General features: G+C 46.3%; 1 protein-coding gene across 3 annotated transcripts in view; it reads left to right on the top strand.

Annotated features, from left to right (window-relative positions):
• Positions 1–25858, top strand: part of KIF15 (kinesin family member 15) — a 927215-nt gene that overhangs the window by 166184 nt on the left and 735173 nt on the right. For all 3 annotated transcript variants that reach the window (XM_078663524.1, XM_078663523.1, XM_078663522.1), the window contains exon 6: positions 5720–5817. In XM_078663524.1, the coding sequence (XP_078519650.1) occupies positions 5720–5817 (98 nt within the window). The remainder of the gene's footprint in view (positions 1–5719; positions 5818–25858) is intronic.

Raw genomic sequence — 25858 nt, 5'->3', positions numbered from 1 at the left:
GAGGACAGGTATCTTTATCTCTCCTGCGCGCGAAATATCAGTATGGGACACTGCCAAGACTGCCTCAAGACCATTTATATAAAGTGTAAAGAGAAGGGGTGCAAGGATACATCCCTGCCTAACCCCTCTCCCTGATTCAAAGTGACAGGTGCATCTTCCTTCCCTGGTCACTCTGACCGACGTCTTGAGGTCTCTGTGTAACTCTGCCAAGTACCCCACCAGTGGGGCATCAAAGCCCATGGCCAAAAGGACCCCCCACAGCTTAGCCCTGTTGACCAGGTCAAAAGCTGAGGAGAGGTCCATAAAGGCCATGTACAGAGAGCCCCCCTTGGCAGTTACATATTTACTTATGATCAGTTCTAAATTTAAACACTGATCTAAGGTTCCCCTTTTGGCTCTAAAGCCATATTGTGCATTCGATAAAATGCCCTTCCCTTCTAAGAGCTGAGTCAGTCTTCCTAAGAGGACTCTTCCCAGGATCTTAACACTTGAATCGATTAGGGAGATTGGCCTATAACAGGCTGGATCTGTTCTTTGTCCCTTTTTAAAAATTGGTATAATGGTAGACTTCGACCAGCTGATAGGAAAAACAAAATCTCTTGTGGCGTTAAAAATGTTAGTAAGAATTTTGGCGCTGAGTTCTGGGGCACTCTTAAAAAAGTCAGCGGGAACTCCAAGAATCAGTTATCTGACCTCCTGTTTGAGCTACAGGGACACACCAAGCTTCCAGAGCAGTCTCTCCATGCAGCTGCCCACTTGAATGGTTCCAGCTCTAGACCCACCCTGGATCCTGCTGCTGACCTCTATTTCAGTGAGTTTTAACCACCAAATAATGCCCCTTGGGGCTGGTCCTGAACCCTTGGAGTGTTAATGTGCTCCTCCTGTCCACACTGCAAAAGCAGGGACTTATAAACGTTTTGCCAAGTTTCTGCCTGGACACCGACGGAGAACTGCATCACAGTCATAGATGCAGCAATCCATGTCAATCGATGGTGGGCCTCAACGTGCTGGTTTGCCCTGCTGAAGGAGAGCTGACTTCCAGAAAGGTTTCTAAGCCCAAACCTAGAGGGTTTGATCTGGACTGACACCGAGCAACCTGTCAACGTTGCTGGGGACAGACTTTGGACTTTGCTTGTCTTCACTGGCGATCCCAGTGGGACCCTCTCTTTATCAAGCTGCTGTTGTCAAGTCTCGCTTCGGATCCAGATTGCAGCGTACCCTGCCAAAGGCTCATAGGCGACCACTTTTCCTCCATAAAATTCTTAGTCCAAAGGTAAACTTTTCACTGGAATGGACCTGGTCATGTAGCCGACCTGCGAACCATTACAGTCGGCCTTACCTTTTACCCGGTTTAGCACGAACAGATAATTGTTGGTGCTTTTTGGCATTATTTTTAATTCAAACTTGAAAAATTAATATGCCCAGTTCTATTTATTGGAGTTTTGTCGTTTTTATGTCAGAACCAGTGGGCAGAACTAGTGGGCACGGGGGAGGTATCACTTGCTTACATCGTAGTAATCTAATAGTGAAAGTCGTTCATGCCAAATTCCTGCCCTCTTGTGAATACCTATGCATTGAAGTGACAGAGGGCAACAATCACTCATGAAAACTGCACACGTGCTACCACCCCCCCTCGCGACAACCTTCCCTTCCCAGAACAGATCAGACATTATTTCGGCCAACACAGATTTCCAGGGCACTCAGATCTTCCTGGGTGATTTCAACCTCCACTGGAATGATGTAAACGATGTGCTGGTCAATACCCTTAACTCCTTCCTACTTGAACTTAACCTTATCCAAATATGTGACAGCCCTACGCATATCAAAGGAATCACTTTAGATGTTGTCATTGGTAAGCCCAACTCTTTCCACCTGAAATCGATCCTCCCATTTGACTGGACAGACCACTATTGCATCACCTTCCTCGTCCTTGAATCGGTAATAGCAAGCAGAGCCCAAACTAAGAACCCAAAACAGTTGAAAAGATGTTTACGGAACATCAATTCGCAAGACCCCACGTAGCTCTGTGATAACATCTTGCCCCCCCCCCCATGAACATATTTGATGTCCATGACCTGACGGGCTACTATAACCACGCACTGCTTAATGTTCTTGACTTGGTGGCACCATTTCAGCTTAAGAGTGTCTGCTAAACTCTCCAAACCATGGTTCAATGATAGTCTTTATGCAGAAAAAATAAATTTAGGACTTGCAGAAAGGAAGTGGCAATCTTACCTCTCCTTTGAATATCTTTGTCACCTGAGATCCTTGCGAAGCATATACAATAAACATATCAGATGTTCGAAGGCCACCTAATTTAGAACTCCACAAGATCAAGCCAAAAAAAGTCAGAAAAAGCTGTTTGAACTCCAGTCCCAATCCAATAATCATCCTAACCTCTCAGCTCTGGGTCAAGAGACACTGCTGAACTGTGAAGAATTAGCTGTATTCTTCAGGGATAAGACTACCAAGATCGAGTCTGAACTACGCTCGGCCCCTCCGAGTCGAATATCACTGACCTATACAGCCCTTCTGCCCCAAAACAATGCATCTTCGAGTCTGTTCCAAACCTTGGATGAACCGACTATTCGCAAAATGTTGTTGACCTTGAAACCTTCCAATCACTACAACGACTCTGCCATCGAACCTGTTCCCGGCAGTGAGACCCGCCTTACTAACACTCTGGGCGATGATCGTCAATGCTTCTCTTATGCAAGGTGCAATTCCGGATTGGCTTAAATCGGGTCCGGTTACCCCGATCCTAAAGAAACCAAATCTAGATTCCACAGACCTTGGCAAAACTCTTGGAGAAATGTGTGCTTGCCCAACTTTGTCATCACATCGACCATTTCCAACTCCTGGACCAATGCCAATCTGGTTTCTGCCCGGGTCATAGCACAGAGTCGGCGCTATCGCACATCGTGGATGATGTGCTTAGAATGGTGGATCACAATGAGTCATGCATACTGATCCTTCTGGACCTTTCATCAGCATTTGACACAGTCAAACATGATCACCTAATTGACCTCCTGTAACACAGGATGGGGCTGTCTGGCCCGGTATTAACCTGGTTCTCTTCGTTCCTTCAGAACAGATCCCAAAGTTTCAAGATGGACCAATCACTGTCCCACCCTGCACCAGTCACCTTGGGGGTTCCACAAGCTTCAGCATTGTCCCCCATGCTCTTTAACCTGTTCATGGAGCCTCTCACAGAAATTCTAAAATCATCTAGCATTTGCTATCATATGTATGCACACAATACCCAATTATACCTGAAAATCACCTCTCCCAAAGACATTCAGTCCCTCAACTCAGTCCTGCCGGAAACACAAAGCTGGCTGACACGCAATCACCTGAAGCTTAATGCTCTTAAAACTGAATTCCTACTGATCTCACCCCACAACCTATCCCTCGTCATGGAACAATGGTTGAATCAGCTGTCTGCTCTTAACTGCAGACCACACCTCGTGAACTGGGCATCATCTCTGGGTATCATTCTAGACAAAAACCTGAACATGCAGAAGCACCACAGTTCCTTTACCAAAGGAGCTAACTTCCAACTCAGCTTACCTAGGAAACTCAAACCCTTCCTCCCTGCTCATGACCTAAATGTTGCAGTACAAGCATTAGTGATCTCAAAGCTCGACTATGGTAGTGCAACACTTTGCTGCCTGCGTAGAGTGAGGACGGCTCCTCTTAGGGCTCCTCTCAATTCCGCTGCTAGGCTCTTAACTGGCACAAAAAAATACCACCACATCTCTCCGGACTTGTGGGAACTGAATTAGCTTCCATATGAATCTCAGATACAGTTAAAAATTGCATGCATGGCTCACAAAGCCATCTACTTCAAGACTCTGCTGTACCCAGCGCAGAAACTGGAACTCTTATAGTTCTATAGCCTCCAGAAGCGCAAGCACCTTTTTGCTTAAACCTCAAAAATTCAAGAAAAAAAGCCCTATAACCGAGCCTTCTCAGGGATGGCTCTGAGCATTTAGAACTCCCTTTCCCCCCGAAGTCAGGGTGAACCCTTCTACAGTCTTCTTCACAAAAGAGGTCAAAGGGCTCCTGATGAAGAAATTTCTGCCTCAGCCTGGCACCTTCATCGGATTCTAGGTCCATACCCATTGACTCTGGCCCAGTCACCTGGTTCACGATTAGGTCGTACAATTCTAGACTGTAATTTTGCCTGTTGGTGTGTTTTCTTTTACCTCACAAGATTGTTGGATAATTTTAGACTTTGATTTTGTCGCTTTGTTTATTCTGTTTTGTATGCTTATACCGTTGTGATGCATAATCTGTATTATAACCTTGTGATGCATAATCTGTAAAGCGCTCCGATACCCTCAGTGGTCATGTTCGCGCTATAAATGTCACTTTATTTATTAAAACATAATTTATTGTTCTAAATTAGTCAATTGGTTTGGGATTTTACTTGTCCTGTGTTTTCACTTTATTACTTTCTGAGTACTGCAGAATTACTTTACACATTGACTCCAAATGAAACCCAACTGCTTTGTGCCAAGCTAACAGAGGCTTAAGCTCATTTTTATTTAGTAACTTTTGTGGTTCACCTGACACAGACTGGGATTCATTATTCGAGATGGGTTCTCACCCACCTCAACTAATACACCACTTTTTTATGGGAGGGGGGTGATGGCAGAGAAGTTATAAATCCAACTCTCATCGTCCAAGCGCCTCAGGTGGGTGGATGGTAGGGGGGAAGAGATAGAAAGAGATTGGTCCCTGTTTGAGACGAAAAGTCCAAGAGAAGATGGGTAGCCAGTCCCTGTGACTTGCCTGTCGTGTCTCATGTTTGCCATCCCACACCTAACCGAGGTGTCGGGCTCCTCTTCAATTATGCCCGCCTCTGCTCCAGGCCATTGGAGTCGGGGAATGTCTGAAGTGCTGTGCCAGTCTCTCCTTAGCTGTACCTCCCTCCGACGTGGTACGCCAGTCCCGTGCTCATGTTAAATCAAAGCAGTTTTATGTCTCTTTGCCAGTGCCACCGACTGTCAGCGGAGTTAAAAAAATAAAAATAAATTGTGCCACCATCTATATAGGCATGCCAACTGTCCTCGGTCCGTGCTGCCATCTTAGTGGTATGGAGATGCAGGTCTCCCAAGGCCTTTACCCGCATGACTGTCTGACCTGGGCTCCAAACAGTTTTTCGTTGTATTGGAGAGTTTGCACAGCATATTTAGAGGAGGCTATTCAAATGCAGGATACATGTTGGATCACTATGCAGGCTGGATGGTGCCAGCAGAAATCTAGTCTATTCACCCTTTATGTTGACTGCCCCCCGTCTCTCCACCTGTCTTTCCCTTCTCCAGTGCATTGCATATCTGACCCTAAATAATAATGCGATGTGAATGAAGGTTCACTTTTAAAGGGTACAGCAGCTGCTTGAAAAGCATGATGCACTGTTTACATTTTCTCTAATTTTTCTTTACACAGTTTATTTCTCAAATAAAATGAAGTGTGGTACCTACTTTTATGTAATGTGGCATTATATAATCTTACCTGCATAATATATGGCATTTTCAGTAATTACATTGCATGTTTACAATCCCTTGATTAATCCTAACTCGAAAATTATTTTTGCCATGTCAATATTTTATGCTAATATTATTGGTAACTTCAGTATCTTGTATCTATACACTTCTTAGGCTTTTGAAATTATAAGTTGCTCAATACTCATGTTTCCACTTTTTCTCCTTAGGGCCATCTGAGTCTGACAACTTCACTCATAACCTAAGAGGAGTAATTCCTCGAAGCTTTGAATATTTGTTTTTCTTAATAAATCGTGAAAAGGAAAAGGTAAGAAGTTGGATGTAAAAGACCACTTGTATGCAATTAATCGCTTTAGCCATCTGCCACTGACTTTCCAGTTGCAGGCCAGCATGTCTTTGCACCCAAAACATACTGCACGCACGGTCTTGCTTCCTGCAAAGTATGCCCGTGTGCTTAATTACTTTGAAAACTACTGATGAAGTTCATTAGATAATTTCCTAAATTGATTTGTTTTGAATATTTGCATTGGTCAGGCAGGAAATCGTTGGCTCCTACGTATTTAGAAGTTTTAGGAATCACAATAAAAATCTCCTCAAAGCCCATTCATTTATTTTTTTGGGGCGGTGTTTTCGTTAATGGGTGATTGATGGGCTGCAGGCGCTTCACCTAGAGGCCATGGCCCTCTTGCTTTTATGAAGGGTGAGGAAACCCTCAGAGCACTGGATACTACATGTTTCGTAACTTAAGTACGTTAATAATGTTTTCCTTTTTAGCTTACCATGATCAGAATCAATTTGTTGCATGTTGTTACATTTTAATTCATTGGTAGGTTGCTGGCTGCTTTTCTTGGGAAAGATCGGTATCTGGAATTTACTTATTTTGAGAAGTTATTTTTGATAGCTTGACAATACTTGTGAAATGGTTGCGTGTCTGTGAGAAGTAGATTTCTAGTGGTGGATCAATTGTTATGTATGCATGACCTACATCCAGCGCCTTGAGACCCTCCAGGTGAGTAGTGCGCTATACAAATGCTCTGATTTATTGATTGATCCTGAGCCACAGCTTCTTTTTACTCTTCCAGAACTAAAATATCACAAAAGATTAATCTATTTCTGAAAATGAAGGTGTGGTAAAGAGGACGAAGTACACCTCTTGTGAAAGATGTAGTTGCTGTTGATTTTGCGTAAACCTCCAGTGTGCAAAATATCATGTCCCACTCCAAAGTTATGGAGAAGGGAAAAAGGCCGAAAGGTCTCATTCTCGTAAGATCCTGCTGTAGTATGAGGCAGGTCTTGAATCTGGAAAAGCAGAATGGGCTGAACAGTGAGGATTCTGTGGTGCTACTGAGGCAGAGGATTTGTCACCTTTAATATTTAAGATTGGCAGCCCCTTTCTTTAAGAGTGCTCTACTTAAACAATCTCCATTGACTGATGAAGAACTACTTTCTTCTAGATGTCAGATTTCTTAAGTGCCATGTCCCTTAATATCTATCGAAGAGGAACACTACCTCAACGTTGAAGTCTTGTTGACTTTTAACAAGGGACATGACAATCTCAACCATTTCGGTTTTCCTTATTTACTTCAAAGCATGCTTCTATGTGGGTTTCAATGACTTGCAGCACTCAACCGATGTTGAGAATATCAGGTTATCCATTAGCAATTTGAAAATATCTACATTTTCCTATGCTCAGAGGTGTGCAAACAATCCATTGACAGTGAGGCACATTATCTATCCTTGATGTGGATGACGTCACTGACCAAACTGTTGCTCAATGATTTTAGAAGCCCATATCGACTAAGATCATCCACATGCTCCTTCTCGCCTTAAGGTGAACATCCTTTATAGGTCTCGCCTACGCAGCACGCATGCGCTGCATCGGAGACCTTTAGCCGTCGTTCAGCTCTTTTTGGAAGCACATACTCGTGCTTGTGGCGGCATACACCTTGAGGGAGCGCGCAGCGGCGCGCCACAAGCAGAGCATGTGCTTCCAAAAAGAGCAGACTGCTTTCCCAACTGCGCGCACGCCTCTCTCCTCGCCCACACGTTTTGCTCGTGCTTCTTGTTTCTGTTCTTGTTGGAGATTCTCAACCCTGGTTCAAAGAACAGTGACAACTGCGCATACACCTCATGCTCACTCTGACCACGTGTTGTTTTGGCAGGTAGAACTCAAACTCCGGGTCTACAGCAAGTGGCATATCGTCAAAGGTTACAAGGAATGCTGCAAACCTTTTCATAAATGAACTTACAGGAAGTGAGCAGTGTTGATGCGCGATACCTCATTTCCAATCGTATCAATACCAAAATGGTATTCTAGCTCTGAGCCCTGCATTTGTTTTTCCTCTGCCAGTTTGTAGGTCTCTCCCTGTCTGGTTGTGAAAACCTATTGTAGGCTTACAGCCTGCCTGTTGCTTACCATTGGTTGGGTGCGTCACTCATTTGCTATTTATTCAGTGGCTTTCCTTTTTAATATCTTGCTCATTTTGTTCTCCCCCCCCCCCACTCCCCCAGCAGCATATGCTCTTTACAATCAGTTTGATTGGCTGACCTGTATTTCTCCACTGTTTACTTATAGGGAACTATTTACTTTTTGGTTAAGTACCGAGAATGCACGTGTTTTGCAGATCTCTCCCTATAGTGGCCTCGCCTCTCAAATGCTCAACCCCCAGCATTTCCGTGTTGCTCTCACATGTGCTGATTTCTGTCTTGTAGTTCTCCAACTTGCCCCCCCATATTGCGTTCACCCGCCTTTTTTACTCTCTGCATCCCTGTGTTGCTCTTCCTCTCATGTTCTGCTCACCTTCTCCTGTGCTTCTTCCGTGCGCCCCTGTGCTCCTTATTCTTCTCTCCATCGTGTTTCTCCACCAGTGCTCAGTTTTCTTCTTTCCTTAGTGTTTGGCTTCCTCCTCCCAACTCCTCCATGGCCCTCCAACTCTGTGGTTCTGTTTCTACTTTTTCGCTCCCGCTCTTCATTTATTCATTTACTGTTTCAAGTGGTACCTTCCATGCTGGATCAGTTAATATATAAACAAGCATTGGCATAGCCAATAGGTCTCGCTTTTGGGACCTTATAAGTATTTAGCTATACAGCACAATATCCTTGGTGCAACAACATCAACCGTTGCATGGCTAAACACTTATAAGGTCCCAAAGGCAAGACCTATTGGCAATGCCAATGCTTGTTCTACATGGTTTCCCGGAGAAACCATTAGAGAAGGAAGTGGTAACCTGTGTAATTCCTTCCTCTAAATCAGGGTTCTCCAATGTCTGTTTCGGAGGGCCGGATCAATGCCAGATTTTTAAAATAACCACATTTATCTAAATGTGGATATGCTTAAATTTGGCATGGATCTGACCCTCCAGGACCGGCAATGGAGAACCGTGCTCTAAATCTTACAGAGGAAGAAACATACAGGAGACCACAAGTGGAGATGGTTCAGACTGTCTTTGCCCTGTGGGCACCCCTCATGTGGACCTCTTTGCCATCTTCAACAAACCTCATTGCCCAGAATTCTGTGCCCTTAGTATCTGTTGCACTGAGAATTCAGGGACTCCTTTTTTTGGGTTTTTCCCTAATTTTTTTTCCCCTCTTCATTACCCATTCCCTTCCATACACTTGATTCCTTGAGTGCTGAGAAAGATTCACCAGGACCAGGCCTACGCCATTTTCCTCACCCTGGTCTAGGTGGGAAGGTTGTGGTATGCAGACTTCTTGTGACTCTCCTTGTGCTACCTCTCCATATTTGTCTCAGGGTGGCCCTCCTATCCCAGTCAGAGGGCAGGTGCTGCACCTGAACCTCTTGAGCTTTGCCTTTTATGCCTGGTGATTGCATGAGCTCAGCCTAGCTCCTTCCAGTTGCCACTGGAGGTGGTTGACATTATGTTGTTAGCTTGTCGTGCCACCACAAAATGGGTCTACTCAGGAGGATTAAACAAATTCGCCGCATAGTGTGCAGAGCAGAATGTAGAGCCTTAAAAAAAATATTTGAAAAGCTCACTGGTCAGAAGTTCTTTATTTTGCTCTGTTGCTACCCCAGTTAGTTCGAGCAGTTAGCACTGTCAAAGAACACTTTGCTAACATGTCAGTAGATCTCTGCCTTCCCTACCAGCCATCCCTTTTCCAGTCACCAATCCGGTGCTTGAAGGGACTGACAAATGTTTCATCAGGCACCTTTTGTAATGCTCCAATTAGATTTGAATCTTGTTTTTACTATGACGGAGGCTGCCTTTGAATCCCTTCTTAGTTGTCAGTTATGTTTACTAACTTTCAAAGTTGTAGCCATTACCTCGGCGAGGCATATCTGTGAGCGTTTGCCATCTGTTCACATACGTCTACCTGGACCAACAGGTACTTAGTACTAAACAGGCTTTCCTTCTGAAGGCGATGACCCCTTTCCATTTTGGGCAATCTATTACCCTTCCTACCTTTTACCCTTCACTTTAGCTCAACAAGGAGGACGAAAAATGAAATCAGCTGGACCCCTATAGAGCGGTTCCTTGACTGCGTAAAGGAGATATAGTCTGAAGACCAACTCTTTTGGGGGTATAAAGACAGTGAAGACGACAAGGTAGTCTTGAAGGGGAGTTTATTTTGATGGGTTATAATATATAAAAAAAAAAGCTATCCCTTTGTAAAAAAAAAAAATGAACTGCATGAGGGAATCCAGAGCAAACTATTCTACTTTAGCGTTTGCCAGGGGTGTTCTGTGGCTGAGATTTGTTGAGCGTTGACATGGGCTTCCTTTCACACGTTCAATAAGCATTATTCCTTTGATTCAGAGGTGTAATTGGGTGCCATTGAGCACGTTTTGTGCTCCAGGATTTCCTTGTCTGACCACTCTCTCAGGCCCTTCACCTGCAAGGAGGTACAGAGTTGGAATCTATTCTACTTCTAAGGAATCTACAGGTAGAAGTGCCCATCACTACAAAGTCACTTAACTTAGCCTATGATTTTTTTGTGTGTTTTTATTTTTTTTATTTTATGAACTCTACCAAAAAGTGTTGGTGTGCTTTACATTAGAACCCGTTGCATTACACAAGGTCACATTCATTTTTTGGCCCTGGGAGATTAAGGGCCTGTGTTAAATGGTGGTTCTGACACTAGCGGCCGCCCGGACTTTTCGCTTTTTGAGCACCTAATTGTTGAGCTTTTATTGTGGGGGAGCCTCATAATCTGGGACACTCCCACAGTAAACTCACAATGAAGGAGACTGCATGGAGATTTTACTGGTGTACCCCTGGCAGCAGCAAGAGTATGGGGCACCGTGCTGGTTACATGTAGACACTGGTGTACCTGCGTGTGCACACTTGTACGGGCTGCGCAGGGGAGATTCCTAGCGTGCGCAGTCCAGGAGCAGCTATAGAGTGAATGGTGTGGCAGGACTTATGCAGAATTGGGTGGTGACATGGAATAGGCTTTATACCCTGGGAAGGAACATGCCAGGATAAGTCAGTGTGTTTTACTGTGTTTTCACTTCATTATTCCCCTATGGGGATGTGGGGCCCATGGCTAAAATGACTTCCACAAGGCCTACAGATTCCAGACACGCACTAACGTCCAGTGTAGCGGATGTGAAAATGAGTATTCTGCAGAGTTCAAAGTCATATTTGTACTGGTTTTGGGTCGTCCAGAAATGACATATTTCTCTGAGTCCCTGGCTGGGGTCTGGCCCTGGCAGATTAGATTAATGACCTTTCTTCCCAGAGCGAAGATCTTCGCTCCAAGGAGAAAAGATAGGTGGACCTACAAGCCAGTCCCATCAACTGCTGTCGCTGGGTGCCAGGCACCAGGCTGCACCAAGGAGGGAAGGCAGTGAGGGGGGAAGGAGTTGGGTTTCAGAGGCCATGTGGCCAGAGACACTGGAGAACTCCATTTTGAACAACCCAGAGGCTGGACAAGGAGGGAGGGGGCAGGGAAGTGAGGTGTCGCTGTTTGATAGGACACACAGAGACTTCCTGCCAGCCCCTTACTCAACTTTTAAAAAGTACCTGCACAGGAAGAGAAGCTCTCTCTGGGTGTGGTCTGCGGAGGCGAAAGGTGCTGGAGCTTGGCGCAATGGGCAGTTGGAAGGAGGTACCCCCTGACTGCCCCCCAGGGCCCTAACCGCACCAGAAGAAGATCCCAGGACCGGTGCTCAGAAGCAGTGGCCTCTGCGCAGGGAGAAGAGAGGCCCAGGAGGAGAGCCAGGTGAAAGGCTGGCGCAGGGAGCCAGAGAAGACCACTCCCTGCAGAATGAACCTTCTTGGAGACCTGGAAGGCGAAGGAGAGTGTTCCCAGTGGCCGGGGACGCCACAAGGAGCAAGAAGACGCGAAATGGGGCAGATCGGACCCCCAGGGGCGGAGATATGGCCCCGGAAGTTAGGCGACCTTTGACCCCTAAGTAGACCGACGACGAAGCACGTGGGGCTCTGCCGCCGGTCCCAGAGATGCCCCCGGGGTGGGTCAGGTCCCGGGGGCTGCCCCCACGGAGAAGGGAAGCCAGGGAGCGCCATCGCGCTCCCCGTGAAGTTGCCCTGCATGGGGGCCAGGAGCCCACCCTGGCCCCCACCGAAGATTGAGGCGGGGGAGTGCCGTCGCGCCCCCCCCCCCCACGAAGATGTCCAGGGGCCCGGGCCCCCATCCTCGGGCCCGAAGTGCCCCGCCAAAGACGGGGAGCGCTGTCTCGCTTCCCATGGGGAGGAGGAGGAGGATGGGACCCCATCCCCAGGCCCCGCAGAAGTAAAGGCGGCGCGAAGATGTGCCCAGGGACCCGGGACCCTATCCATGGACCCTGGAGTGATGAGGAGGTGGGGCGGGGTTCTGGGAGTGCCGTCACACTCCCCCTGAAGTACCACCAGCCAGTGAGCCGCCTCCACGTCTGCCCGCCGGAGCGGGCAGACGCGAATACACCCACCGGCTCCCGCGGCCGCACACAAGGGTGTGGGCCGGGAGGGAGCCGGCAGGGGCAGCCGGGGGTGGGCTCCCGCTGCTGCCCTCACCTCTGCGATCGGCGCAGGGGGCCGGTGAGACCGGGACCCCGCGGGAAGAACGGGAGCGGCAGGGGCCTGGGTGGGACCAGGCCCCCCTCACCCAGCGGAGTGGCCCGGGGTGGGCTCCCCGAGCCGGAGAGGGACATACCTTGGGGGTCCGGGTGGGACCGGGCCCCCCAACGAGGCCCAAGAAGCAGCCGGAGGCCCACATCTCGACTCTCCCCGGAGCAGCCGGAGAGTCGCTCATCAAATATTCAACAACACCCATAATGCCTTGCAGGCCAGGACCGGCCTGCAAGGGCAAACATCGAGTTCTTTGCTTGTGGTAGCCCCAGGAGCACGGGCTCACCACCACATGAGTACAAAGGTGCCAGGGGAGCTGAAGGGCTCAGCCAACATATAAACATCTTTTGAGCTGGAACCTTTGTTCTACAGCTAGGGATGTTGTGAAAAGTGCTCCACGGGATGAAGGTTTGGGTTGGGGATGTCTGAGAAGAGCATCCCCTGGAGGTGAAGAGGGGTAATTGCACCAGAAATGCTTTTACTATTGTTATTTCTTTTAGAGGGACTGACGATCACCTGTGTAATGTGAAGTCCTGGTGTAAGGCATGTCATAAGCAAAGTGGGGTTATGTTAGCAGACATTCCTGCTAGGGTGTCTGGCTGAGTAGGCAGTAATCCTGTGACTTCATCGGTGATGCCTTTAGGGGCTGTAATTGCAATGCATCTTTAATGATACCGAATTGTTATGATTACTGCCATTCCAAAGTGTGCGTAAACATGTATTCTTGCTACTGCGCGCTTAGGTGAAGACCCCAGACTGTTAGCCCTTAAGATGTAGAGGGGCCTACTTTATGGTCATGCTCAGTTAGGGTCATGTCACCAAGGCAGGTGTACCCTTGTTTAATGCTTGTTGAGGTAATTGGGGGGGACGCCACTGGGTTGGTGCCTGTGCGCAGGGCCCCTCGCTCCAGGATATGTTCAACTAATTGCATTAGGGGCAAGTTGATGTGCATACATGGGAGTGGTGGTACTAGACCCCACCCTCCCTGCGGGAGGGGTGGAGATGTTAAGCAATGTCACAAAGTAATTCCAACAGCTTATGTATATTTGTAAATTGGTGCATAGTACTGAGTAGTGTGTGTGTTTAATAAATGTACTCTTACTTTTATAAAGCAAAGTACAGACTGGACAATCAATTGAGTGTTATTTTTGCGCACCTGCAAATGGCGATTACTAGCCCACACCACCTCCCTTGAGTAAGCCTCAGAGTCAGGCGCTACAATTGGGTGTTTGGTTCCAAGTGAAGGACAACTATAGTCATGTTATTTGTGCAGGCCTCACAGATGCTGCCTCGTTTTTATACAGGGCCTAATTAGAATGTCCGTCGGAAAGCCTCCGACCGACATACTTGGTTTGACTTTCGACTGCAGTATTAGGATTATGGTGGTCAGAAGTTAAACCGGCCCGTCATTCCAGCTGGCCTCCGAAGAGCTCAAGGAGCCCATCTGCCAGTCAGAAACTGCAACATAATCCCTTGCGGACGGCGTATATGCCGTCTGGATTATGATGATCCGTTTCAGACAGGCTTTCCATGTCAGTCTTTCTGACATTTAAAGTGTTAGATTTGGGGGTTTCTAGTTGGCAGAGGTAGGTACCTTTGACCAAATAGGGACCCTTGCATCTAGTCAGGGTAAAGGGGAACACTCCTAAAATAACCCCTGCTCACCCCTTGGTAGCTTGGCACGAGCAGACAGGCTTATCTCAGAGGCAGTGTGTAAAGCATTTGTGAACACATACAGTAACCCAGTGACAACACTACAGATGGACGCCACACAAGTTGTAGTATAAAAATGAGTACTTTTATATAGAATTAACACAGGACCACAAACGACAAAAATCCACAATACTGTACTTTAAAAATGGTAGAATTAGCTTAGTTCTCTTTAGATGTAAAATGCAACACTTTAAGTTTAATGTACCTTTGGATGCGTAACACTCTACAACGAAAGTGTTGCAGGGAAGGTGATGTGTCGGTTCCTTATACGCAAGAACGGTGATGTGTAGGGTCCCTACTGCTGCGTAGGGGATGCGTTGGTTCTTCTCTGCATGGGGAGGTGATGCGTTGGTTTCTTACTGCGCTTCCGTGGCGATGCGACCAGCAGCGCAGTCATGCGATGAAGATGCGGTGCAATGAAACAAAAATGTTGTTGTCGAAGGGCGTGCAGCGACTCAACGATTCTTCTGAGCCGCGACAGGCCCTGAGACACACTTCTCCGGTGAAGCAACGGCGTCTGATGCGATGGCGACACTCTTCTCCAGTGATGCGAGATGCTTCGGCGATGTGACAGCAGCGACACACTTCTTCAGTGATGCGAAGACAGCGGCAGCGACCCGCCTCTCCGGTGATGCAACGGCATCTGATGCGACGGCAACACTCTTATCCGGCGATTCGAGGCGCTTCTGAGAGGCGAAGCGACAGCGGCGCCACCCTTCTCCAGTGATGCGATGACAGCGGCTGCAGTGGCGACACGCTTCGTGAGTCGCGCTTACATCTCCTATCAACACGGAGTCCCTCAGAAGGCACAACACAACAGCAGGCACTTCCAAAGAACTCTTGGGGAGCTGGTTGGTGAAGTCTGTTGTCCCTCAGACTTCAGCAGGAGGCAAGCTCTATCTCAAGCCCTTGGAGATCCTTTACAAGTTGATGTGAAAGTAGCACAAAATCCTTTCTCCTTTCTTTGGGAGTCAGGCAACCACTGCAGGCCAATCCTTCAAACAGCACTCAGCTTAGAGATAGTCTCCTCAGTTCCTCTGGTTCATCTCCTCAGCAAAGGTTCTAAATGTTTCCCAAAAGTGATCTAAAATCTTGGGGTCTGGGTTCCCATATTTATATTAGCAAATCCATTGTCCTCTGAAGGCAGAGGTTCCTGTACCCAGTACAAACCAGTTCTGGTTGGTTCTGGATCACTTTGTTGACAAGACTCCTTCTTTCCTTTGACAGTGTGGGCCAGGGACATCAGACGCACCACAGGAGGTGGAGCCAGCATTGTGGTAGGCAGGCACGGCCCTATTCAGGTCCCAGGTGCAACTCCTCTCAGCCATCTACATGCAGATAGCTCTATTCAGCCCTGTGCTGACTCACTCTGTCTCCTGGAATCCCCCAACCCTTGCCACTCAAACTCCAGATAAGGAATACACAACCTAACAGAGGCAGGCTCAGACAGTTGGGCAAGAAAATACCTACTTTCTAAAAGTGGTATTTTCAAACACAGAATGTTAAAACCAACTTCACTAAAAGATGTATTTTATCATTGAGTTCAGGTATACTAAACTTGAATTTCTACCTAGTTCCCTGAGTCAGTTAGGATTAGAAGATGTTATAATCAAACTGCCCATTTTGGCCTATGGGGAACAGGTAGCCTAGCAATAGTGAAACACGAAAATGGCTGTAATTCATTATTAGGCGTGCCATACACATCAGGGCATGTTCTACCTTTTACCTACAATGCACACTGCCCTTGGGCCTACCATAAGGGTGACTTATATGCAGAAAATGGAAGGTTTAGGGACTGGCAAGTGGGTGCACTTGCCCAGTCAACATCAATCAATACATTTGTAAAGTGCGCTACTCACCCGTGAGGGTCTCAAGGCGCTGAAGGGAAGGGGGGGTGTCTACGATTTATTTATTTATTTATTCATTTATTTATTGAGCGCAACATTTATCCCGAGGGATGTCACGGCGCTAAGGACTATGTTACCGGATGGGGGCTGGATTGGCCGTGTATCGTGCATCAGTCTTTGGGGAAGAGATGTGTTTTGAGTTCTTTCCTAAAGATGTTGTAGTTGGTAGTTAACCTAAGTTCCACTGGGAGTGCATTCCAGTGTCGTGCGGCTAGGTAAGAAAAGGTACGTCCACCTGCTTTAATCTTTTTTATTTTCTTTGTTTTGGCAAGAGCAAGGTGTTGTGACCTTAGTGGTCTAGCAGGGGAGTAGAAATGTAGCTTGTTCTGAAGAATAGTAGGTCCTTTGTTGTTGAGTGTCTTGTGAGCAAGACTTATGAGTTTGAAGCAGGCTCTTTGGCGCTTGGGCAGCCAGTGAAGTTGTTTTAGGCATTCTTTGGCGGAGCTGTATTTGCCTTTTCTGCATACTAGCTTAGCTGCAGCGTTTTGCACTACCTGCAGTCGTTGAAATAGGTAGTCTGGCATGCCTACAAAAAATTGCGTTCCCATAGTCCAGCCTGCTGACCAGTAGGGCCTGTGTGACTGACTTCTTGCTTTCTAGGGGAATCCATGTGAAGAGTCTTCTCAGAAGTTTTAGAGTAGCAAAGTTTTTCCCACACAAGGCTCGGATGTGGGCCTGCATGGATAGTGTGTCATCAACTGTAATGCCTAAGTTTTTGGCCGAATGCTTGGGTGCCGGGGCATCTCCTAGCGTGTCGGGCCACCATGAGTTGTCCCATATGTGTTTTGCCTCACCGAACAGTAGAATCTCGGTTTTATCCGCATTTACTTTGAGGCAGTGATCTGCCATCCATACGGCCATTTCCGTTAGGCAGTTGTGGAGTTTTAGTTTGCTGTCTTCATGCCCCTTCCCCAACCTAATTATCAGTTGTGTGTCATCCGCATAGGATGACACACAACCCCACCGTGACCCCACCGTGCTCCAATTTGTGCCAAGGGTGATACATAGGCATTGAACAGAGTGGGGCTGAGGGATGCTCCCTGCGGGACCCCGCATTTGAGTTGCTTGGGTTTGGATAGGAAAGCTCCCAGTTGTACCGTTTTGTGTTCTATTCAGTAAAAAAGAGCCAATCCAATGAAGCGCTTTCCCAGTTATCCCTTTTTCTAGCAAGTTCTCCAGCAGGAGATGGTTGGAGACCGTGTCGAACGCCGCCGACAGGTCTAAAAGGATCAGGGCCACCCCTTCACCCTGGTCCAGAGAGTTTCCAATGCTGTCTGTAACAGCCAGCAGTGTGGCTTCTGTGCTGTTAATAGCTCTGAACCCTGTTTGAGTTGGATCCAATAAGTTATTATCCTCTAGGTATTTAGACAGCTGTCTGTTTATCCGTTTCTCCATCACTTTAGAAAGATAGGGAAGTTGGGAAATGGGTCTATAATTGGCTGGGTTTGTTACATTCGAGCCTGCTTTTTTTTAGCAGTGGGGTGACTATGGCTTGTTTCCATATCTCCGGGAAGACGGCTGTTTCTAAAGATTTGTTAAAGAGTTGTGTGATGGCAGGCGTTAAGATAGGTATAAGCTGTCTAAAGATGAAGTGAGGGCAAGGATCAAGAGGTGGTCCGGATTTAATTCCCTGCATAGTGCTGGCAACCTCATCTTCTGTTTTTGGAATGAAGCTATTTAGGTTAGCAACATTTTTGAGGGAGGAGGTGGCTACTGTCGTACTGTACCCAACATTTTTTGGAAAGGAGGTGGATACTTTTGAACTGTTGTTGAAATTGAAAGTAGCATATATTTCCTCTATTTTGTCTGTGAAGTAATTGCTAATCATTTCACAGTTTCCACTTGAAGGCTGTAGTGCTTGGGACAGACAGTTGGGTTTGCACAATTCATTTATGATTTTATATAATTCTTTAACAGAATTGCCGTTTTCGTTTATTCTTTGTGCATAATGTTGTTTTTTAGCATTTTATATGGCTAGATAGTACGCTCTGAGCTCTCTCTTATAGGTTAGTTTGTCCATATCTGAGCGAGACATTCGCCAAGTATGCTCCCTGTTTTTACAATTTCTTTTTAGGGTTTTAATTTCTGTGGTATACCATTTTTGGGTGGTGGCAATGTCGGAACAATTATTGTCACTTAACCAAGTTTCCGTGATAAAGACTAGGTCAGGGTTCAATTCGTTGATGGTGTCCCAGATCTCCAGGGAGTACTTCGGCACTGATCTGGCATTGAGATATAAACATTTAATTCTTGTGCCATTATTCCCTATGTTGTGGGCAGATTCTGTAGTCCTTAAGCTGCTCCATTTACAGTACAGGCAGGTAAAAGGTCCTTCTGTATATTCAGGTGAGGCCTTGATACAGTCCATGTGACTATGTTGGGGGTGTGTGTTTAGGTCGATCAAGATTGATCTGGAGTATGCTAGGGTGTTCCTGGGGTTAGGTCTGCTGGGAGCAGGGGTTCTGGCCCCTGGTCCCGATCGGGTGCGGACGGGCATGCCTTAGGCGCGCCCGCTGCGCGTCCGATACATGTGTGGCTAAATGCCTTTCCTTCCGGCGGACGACTAGACCGCGTCCTGCCGGAAGTAGGAATTATGTTGGAAAATAATGGCAGCCGCCCTCCGCACAAAACGGCACGGCAGCCGCGGTGGAACTGGGTCAGTTGCAAAAGAACCAAACACCAACAATACGGTTGAGTTTAGATGCCCCCACAGTACGTTATATTTCCTGATGTCCCTTGTAATTTGAGCAAAAGCAATGTTCTATACAAAGTGCCCCACACCACGCAACAGTAGTTTAAAAAAGCACCTATTTAAAATATGAACAAGTTTAAAACATTTAAGAAAGCACACGAGAATTGCGACGCCAGCAGGGCTACTCACAGTCCATAACCAGGTCTTGAGGTGTTTCCTGAAGGTGAGATGGTCTTGGGTCAGTCGTAGGTGTGCGGGGAGGGAGTTCCATGTCTTGGCTGCTAGGTAGGAGAACGATGTTCCTCCGGTGGTGGTTCTGCGAATCCGTGGGACGCTGGCGAGGGCGAGGCTGGTGGAGCGGAGCTCCCGGGTGGGAGTGTAGAACGATAGGCGGCTGTTGAGGTATTCGGGGCCCATGTTGTGGAGCGCTTTGTGTGCGTGCGTGAGCAGCCTGAACGTGATCCTCTTGCTGACATGGCAGTAACAAACTGCACACAGGCTCTGCAATGGCAGACCTGAGACACATTTAACTGGCTGCTTCTGTGGGTGGCACAACCAGTGCTGCAAGCCCACCAGCAGCATTTGATTTACAAATAAAACAGCCAACAACTGGTCAGAAAAATACAGGAGGAAAAGGCAAAAAGTTCAGAGATGACCCTGCAAAAAGGACCAAGTCCAACAGAAAGCCTGTTGGAAAGCGACTCTGGGGGCCCCTTGCAGGGCCCCCATCGCTCAGGGGCCTCCAGATGGGGGCCTGCGAGCCACCTATTGTGCCATGCCTGTAAATCCGTGCATCGCGTGGCAGGGATTCACAGAAACTCCCTTTTCTATATGGACGCTTATGTTGCTGCCGGTTTCCGAATGCAGCACAAGCTCCCATAGAGAAATGGGAGTGATGCCGTCGCCTCATTATAGGGGGTGCGGAATCGCTGACCTATGGTTGGTCAGTTCTCACACCGAGACAATGTTGGGCGGCTGCAAGTCTGCCCGGCATTGTAATCGGCCCCTAAGTTGATTTGCCCAGAATCACAAGACGCTGAGCCGACGATGAAGCTCCAACCTGGTTTCCCAGTTACAAAGTCAACCTCTCTGGCCATAACAACACATCCTCCTCTTCTGGTGGATACTTGAGCAACCTGCAAATTTTTCACCTATCCCACATATCTCTTTATTCTGAAGGATGGTCGAAAACCATTAATAGTAAAAAGGTTCCAAATTATTTGTTACGTTGCCCTGCACTGCCATATAATTAATCTGTAGCTTTTTCATCTCTGCTGAGAAGGGAATTGCAAAAATAGATGGGGAGCTGTGATCCGTGTGTGCTATATGGTTTTGCTGATGCCACTTCGGCCGTCACTTCTAGGGTTGAGACTGAATCAGTGCCTCCGTGATCCTCCCTCCCTACCAGTAGAGGAGAGCTATTGTTCTATTCAGAGTTAGGCCCATGTAGTGAAGCAGCTTATTTCTCACATTGAATGAATCAATCAATGAATATTAGTCTTGTAAAGTGCAAACTTTGCCCAAGGGCGTCAAGGCACTACAGATAAGTCCAGAGGTGAAAGGAGCACAGAACAGGCCCAGCGATTAAAGGGTGAAACGCCATGTTTTTAATGCCTTATAAAACAAAAGGTAAGAGTCTTGCCCAGAGATCATTAGCGGGAGGGAATTCCACAGCTTAGAAGCAGCAATAGAAAAAACTCTCTCTACCCGACCCCCCCTCCCCCTCAACCAGCCAGTTTTATCTGACCGACCGCAGATGTTTGATAGGGACATACTGTAGGAAGAGCCATTTGATGCCTTCTGGCCCGAGGTGTGAAGAGCCTTATGGACAAGGCAGAGGGCTTAAGCAGAATTCTCTTTTCCAAGGGAAGCCAGTGTAACTTACGAATTGATATTGCAACAGACTGGAATTTGGGAAGATTCATTACAAGTCTGGCTGCTGCATTCTGTACAAGCTGCAATTTGTGGATGGAGCCCTTGTTGATGTCCAGATAGAGTGTATTACAATAATCCAATCTGGACAGGACCAAGGCCACCACTGTCTAATCCAAGAAGAAGTGAGAGAGCAGGAAATATCTTTCTAAGAATCCTGATGATGCCCAAGCAGGTGGAGACCCTTCTGTTGATCTGGGGATTAAAGGAGAGAGAGCTGTCAACTATAATGCCAAGATTCTTTGCTCTTGGAGCTGGGCTGGGACAAGAGCCGAGCATTTCAGGCCACCAGGAGTGGGACAAATGGTTTGTTGGCCACCAAATATCAAGACTTTTGTCTTGTCACCAGTGAGTCTCAGATAGTTGTCTACCATCCAGGAGGCCACGGCCTGCATGCAGCTCTTGAAGTTTGCAGCTGACGCCTCAATGCTGTTGGTAATTGACACAATAATTTGTGTGTCATCTGCATAGGTCAGTGCCTCTAGCCCAAAGGATCTAATAACCTTGGCAAATGGAGCGACCTAGATGTTAAATAGGGTTGGGCTCCATGATGAACCCTGTGGAACACCGCAGAAGGTATGGGTGGCGTCAGAAAGGAAGTGATCCAATTCTAACTTTGTGACTGGTCCGTCAGAAATGAGGACAGAAGCATCAAAGCGGGTCTTGTGACCCCAGTATCACTAAGACTGCTTACCAGTCTCGTAGGCGAGATGGTGTCAAAAGCCAAGACATTGTCCTCAAAAATAACATTTCATGCTGGAAAATTTTGAACACATTTGCACGAACGTCAATGATAAATTAGCATCTCTGAAACGAAATTTGTTTTTACATCTAGCTTAGCACAATATTATTACAATGCCCTGAACATCATGTATAAAGTCTTGTTTCATACTACGTACAAATGTCATCACTATCTTCATCCACGGGGCGACAGGGCTATCTACATATCCATAACATCACTAATCTAAGCATACATCGCAAGGCTGCTTTCTATTATAAAAGATGAGCTTCCAGATAGATTAGTTGAGGAGGTAGTTCGGCAGATACAGAGTGTCCTTGCATGCTGAGAAATCACCATGCAGCAGTCTCAATTCTCGCGAGGGGTGTCCAGTTTGTGCCCAAGACAGGATCCTTCACTCCATCCCATCGGGTAATGGGGTTGGATTGTCCCCTGGGAAGGATTCTTGGCTATACACCTACACTCTCTAGGTGCGTTTTAGAGTAGGGTTCACATAGGAGTACGCTAGATTACTACCTTGTTTATATGCCTGCATATATACATTGTTTTCGACCAAGCTTGAACTCTACCTACTTTTGATGCTTGTAGTCACGTTTATCTGCTTCTGTCTCCTAATCATTGCAGCACACGTATTTTATGCAAGAATAACACTGGTTCAATAAATATTATTGAAAATGTCCCACTGTGTATATTTCTCTGAGAATAAGTGAGCACGAGTGACTGAGCAAAAGGTACTGTACTGCTTCCACGATCCCTGAGGGCTCAGGGTTGTCCTGTTCAGTGTTTGCCAGAAACCATTCTCTCCCTGCTAATTTAGGGGAGCTTATGGTGGCACTGTGAGCTAGCTGGTATATAGGCCAACATATCCAGTGGGGGTGTCTGGAATCAGTCTCGACACCAAGCCCCTAGTAGGTTGTCCAAACAATAAGCAGTTCTTACGGATTGGTAGGAACTACACGACATGGCATCACCAACATTGATTCGGCTCTTATTTAATGGTCCAATCTGAGTAGTTCAGGCATGATTTCTCAGAGACCCCTACTCACATTTTAACCGGAGCCATCTGTAGTGGGAAGGGATACAAATCCCCTGCCCCTGAGTAGGTATACCCTATGCATTGGCTGTAGGTTACTCAAGCTTGGAGGATCAAAAGTTCCCACATCTCTATAAAATATTAGTAAGATACTACTGCTCTAACACTGACTGAACAACTAAATGAGGAGGTTGGAGAACAGTTAGTTGGAATAAATATTTCAGAAAATTGCAGACAGTTAGTTACCATGATATTGTTACAACATGGCCTCCCGGCAACAGGTTTAGATGTTACCCTCACGGTTGAGGCACACGAAGCATTGAGAACACAGTCATTCATGAATAATTTGAAGATGACCTACCTGATGAGTATTTCCCACAAGTGAACTTAGAAGTCCGATTAACATATCAAGAGCACAATAATTGGTTTAAAGGGGCCCCCACCCATACCACAGAATACCTAAGACTGTCTGCTCAGAGAAGGAGCAACCTGGCTGGTCTTCACTTCACACAAACCGCATCCAGACGTTGCTACCTTAACATCATTAGGAATGTGCAAACTTTACAGAGATTTAGTAAAAATGTACAGAAATTGAACACAAAACTTAATGAGAACATTGACAGCCCAACCTGTTGGGGCTGCTCAGGCTACACAACCACACATGGCTACCACAGGTATTTGCCCACAAACACTAAATGCCGTTATGGGAAAGGTTCCCACCAGCCGGGAGCAAATCCCGTTCTGGATAGCACAAAAAAACCAGCACAGCTTAAAGCTGTTTTTCCCCTTACAGGCCCGAATGAAAAACACAGAATACTGACTATTTGCTTGCTGATGCTGATGGCTTCCCGGTTAGAGAATTGTGTCACTTGGGGTACAATCTTTTCTGCTGTATATACCAGAACGCATGGTACCCTTTCAATAGCAGTCATACAAGGTTTACTGAAACCGATTCTGAATGAGTACGGGACAGAGCCGGACTAGGGATGAAATTCATGGGCAATTTTGCCCAACTGCCAGCAATTATGTTGAGTAATACCTGAGGGAATTCACTCCCACACAGTAGGAAAGCGAATTGTCTAAGATTATCAAAGATACATATGCCTCTCTAGGCAGAGATAAGCTGGAAGCCAAACCTGGGAAACCAATAATTAAGAGTAGTTCTGAAAAGGATAACTCTAAGCAAGCACCCGATTCTTCAAAGAAGAAATGGGATAATAAACAAAAAAACAAACAAAACAAAACAGTCACAATGTGGGTCACCTCAACAGGAATACCTGAAAAATACAATCTGCGAAACAGTAACAATATTAGAAAGCCTGACTTGTATTGGGATACCGATACACATTCATCTCATTCCATTCAGGAGACATCAGAAAAGCGTTTAGAGAGAGACGGACGGACTGACGGTCAGAGAACAGATTGGAAGAGCGAGTCAAGCCAAAAGGGAGACTTATCTCACTTCGGAATGCATCATTAAACAGGACAACAAGCAAAAGACTTCAAAACCTTAATTTAAAATGAAGAACTTAGCCAGGATTAAAATTCGAAATGCCCAGGCTACTGAACCGGGAATGAGCAGTGACAATGCTGGACAGCGCGGCAGAAGTCACGAAAGCTCGCCAGAACTTGATGGACTTTCTGGGGGTAGTAGCGCTGAGTGAGCATATCATTGTGGAAACACCTGATACAAAGGTGAGTATATGAAAGAACGCTGCAGATGGGGGTGGGACATAACCAGGAAGGTAAAGGGTCTCTCTTGGGAGAACCTGACCTAGGGTTAAGATATTCTTTTGGCAGAAAAGGATTGGTCACCTGAGTTTGTGATGGATTATCCATGGGAGAAGAAGTTATTTTACCTTCTTTCTCCGACCTCGTACAGGAATCAGTTAAAAGTTCATACGAGCAGGAGTGGGCATTCGCATTAGCTCATGCACTTTACCACAGTCATGTTATGTGGGATGATGAGTTACCTCATCACAAAATCCCATTAAAATCAATTTCTTTACCACAGGGAGGCAAAGAAACAAGTCAAGGAGATCCCAGACCAACTTGAATATCAGGGTGTGATAGAGAATTGCACCTCACCAATGTTTCCAGTAATGAAAATTCATTTAATCTATTTTTAGATTATAAATATTTGCATGCATCCATACGTACATTTGCTGTACAGAATGCACACAGTGCCACACTAATGAATCACATCATGCAGAAAAAATACAAAACTATACTAGACATCTTGAATGGATTTTTCTGCCAAAATATAGCGCCTGGAAGCAGATATCTGACTGCATTCTCAGTGAAAGGCTTTCTAGGCCAATTTTGTGCAATACCCCAGGGGTATAAGAATAGCCCTGGTTGTTTTCAGCCAGGGTAACGGAGTTGTTTAAAACGTTTGATGGCATTGTCCTATGTAGATGACATCTATCTGAGGGACGATGAATTAATGCAACATTTATCTAGAGTGAACCACAAAATTTGTGGGTTTGCCCACTCGGGATACAAATTTTAAATTTAAAAAACAAAAATTGCCCAACTTGGTGTCCTATTTTTAGGGTACACCTTGTCCAGTGAAGGCAAAAGCCTGGTGGCACAATTTATGGGGAAATGTACACTGCTCCAACATCCAACAACTCTGAAACCACTTCAATCCATTTTAAGATTCTTGAGTTTTGGCAGGATCTATATTTTGGATTACGCAGAAAGGGTGAAACCTTTCTACGACTTAATTAGACTTGGTTTTTCAGTGCACCATTGGGCACAGCAACATACTGATATCCTACTTTCCGTACAAGATGACATGATGGCTTCCAAACATTTATACACACGTGTCAATACAACTAACCTGATCCACGTAGTCGCTGGACCTACTGGCTACACCTACATCCCTTTCAATGAAGGCGATACAGTACCTATTGTATACAAATCACATTTGTACACAAACACTTAAATGCGTTTTTCACCAAAAGAAAAAATACTCACAGCAGTACAGACTGCTGTAGTGAGAGAGAGCACTGACACAGGGGAAACACATAAATGTCGTGACCCCGGTACCGAGCTTAGAGGCCGTTACGAAGGCAAGCATCCCGAATGCTAAAGCCTTACATCCACAATGGATTCAATGGGCTAACTATTAATGCAAAAGATGACTTGATTCTACATTACAAACACAGGCATTCCTGCAGTACGAAAAAGAATATCCTCTGCAGAATGAAATCACGCCTCTAGAACGATATGAATGTATGATTTATACCGATGGATCTGCACATCCAGCTGTAGGTACGAAATGGCGATATTCGC

The sequence above is a fragment of the Lissotriton helveticus genome, chromosome 10, assembly GCF_964261635.1.
Source record: "Lissotriton helveticus chromosome 10, aLisHel1.1, whole genome shotgun sequence".
NCBI classification, from domain to species: Eukaryota; Metazoa; Chordata; class Amphibia; order Caudata; family Salamandridae; genus Lissotriton; species Lissotriton helveticus.
This window is presented reverse-complemented; position numbering and strand designations above follow the sequence as displayed.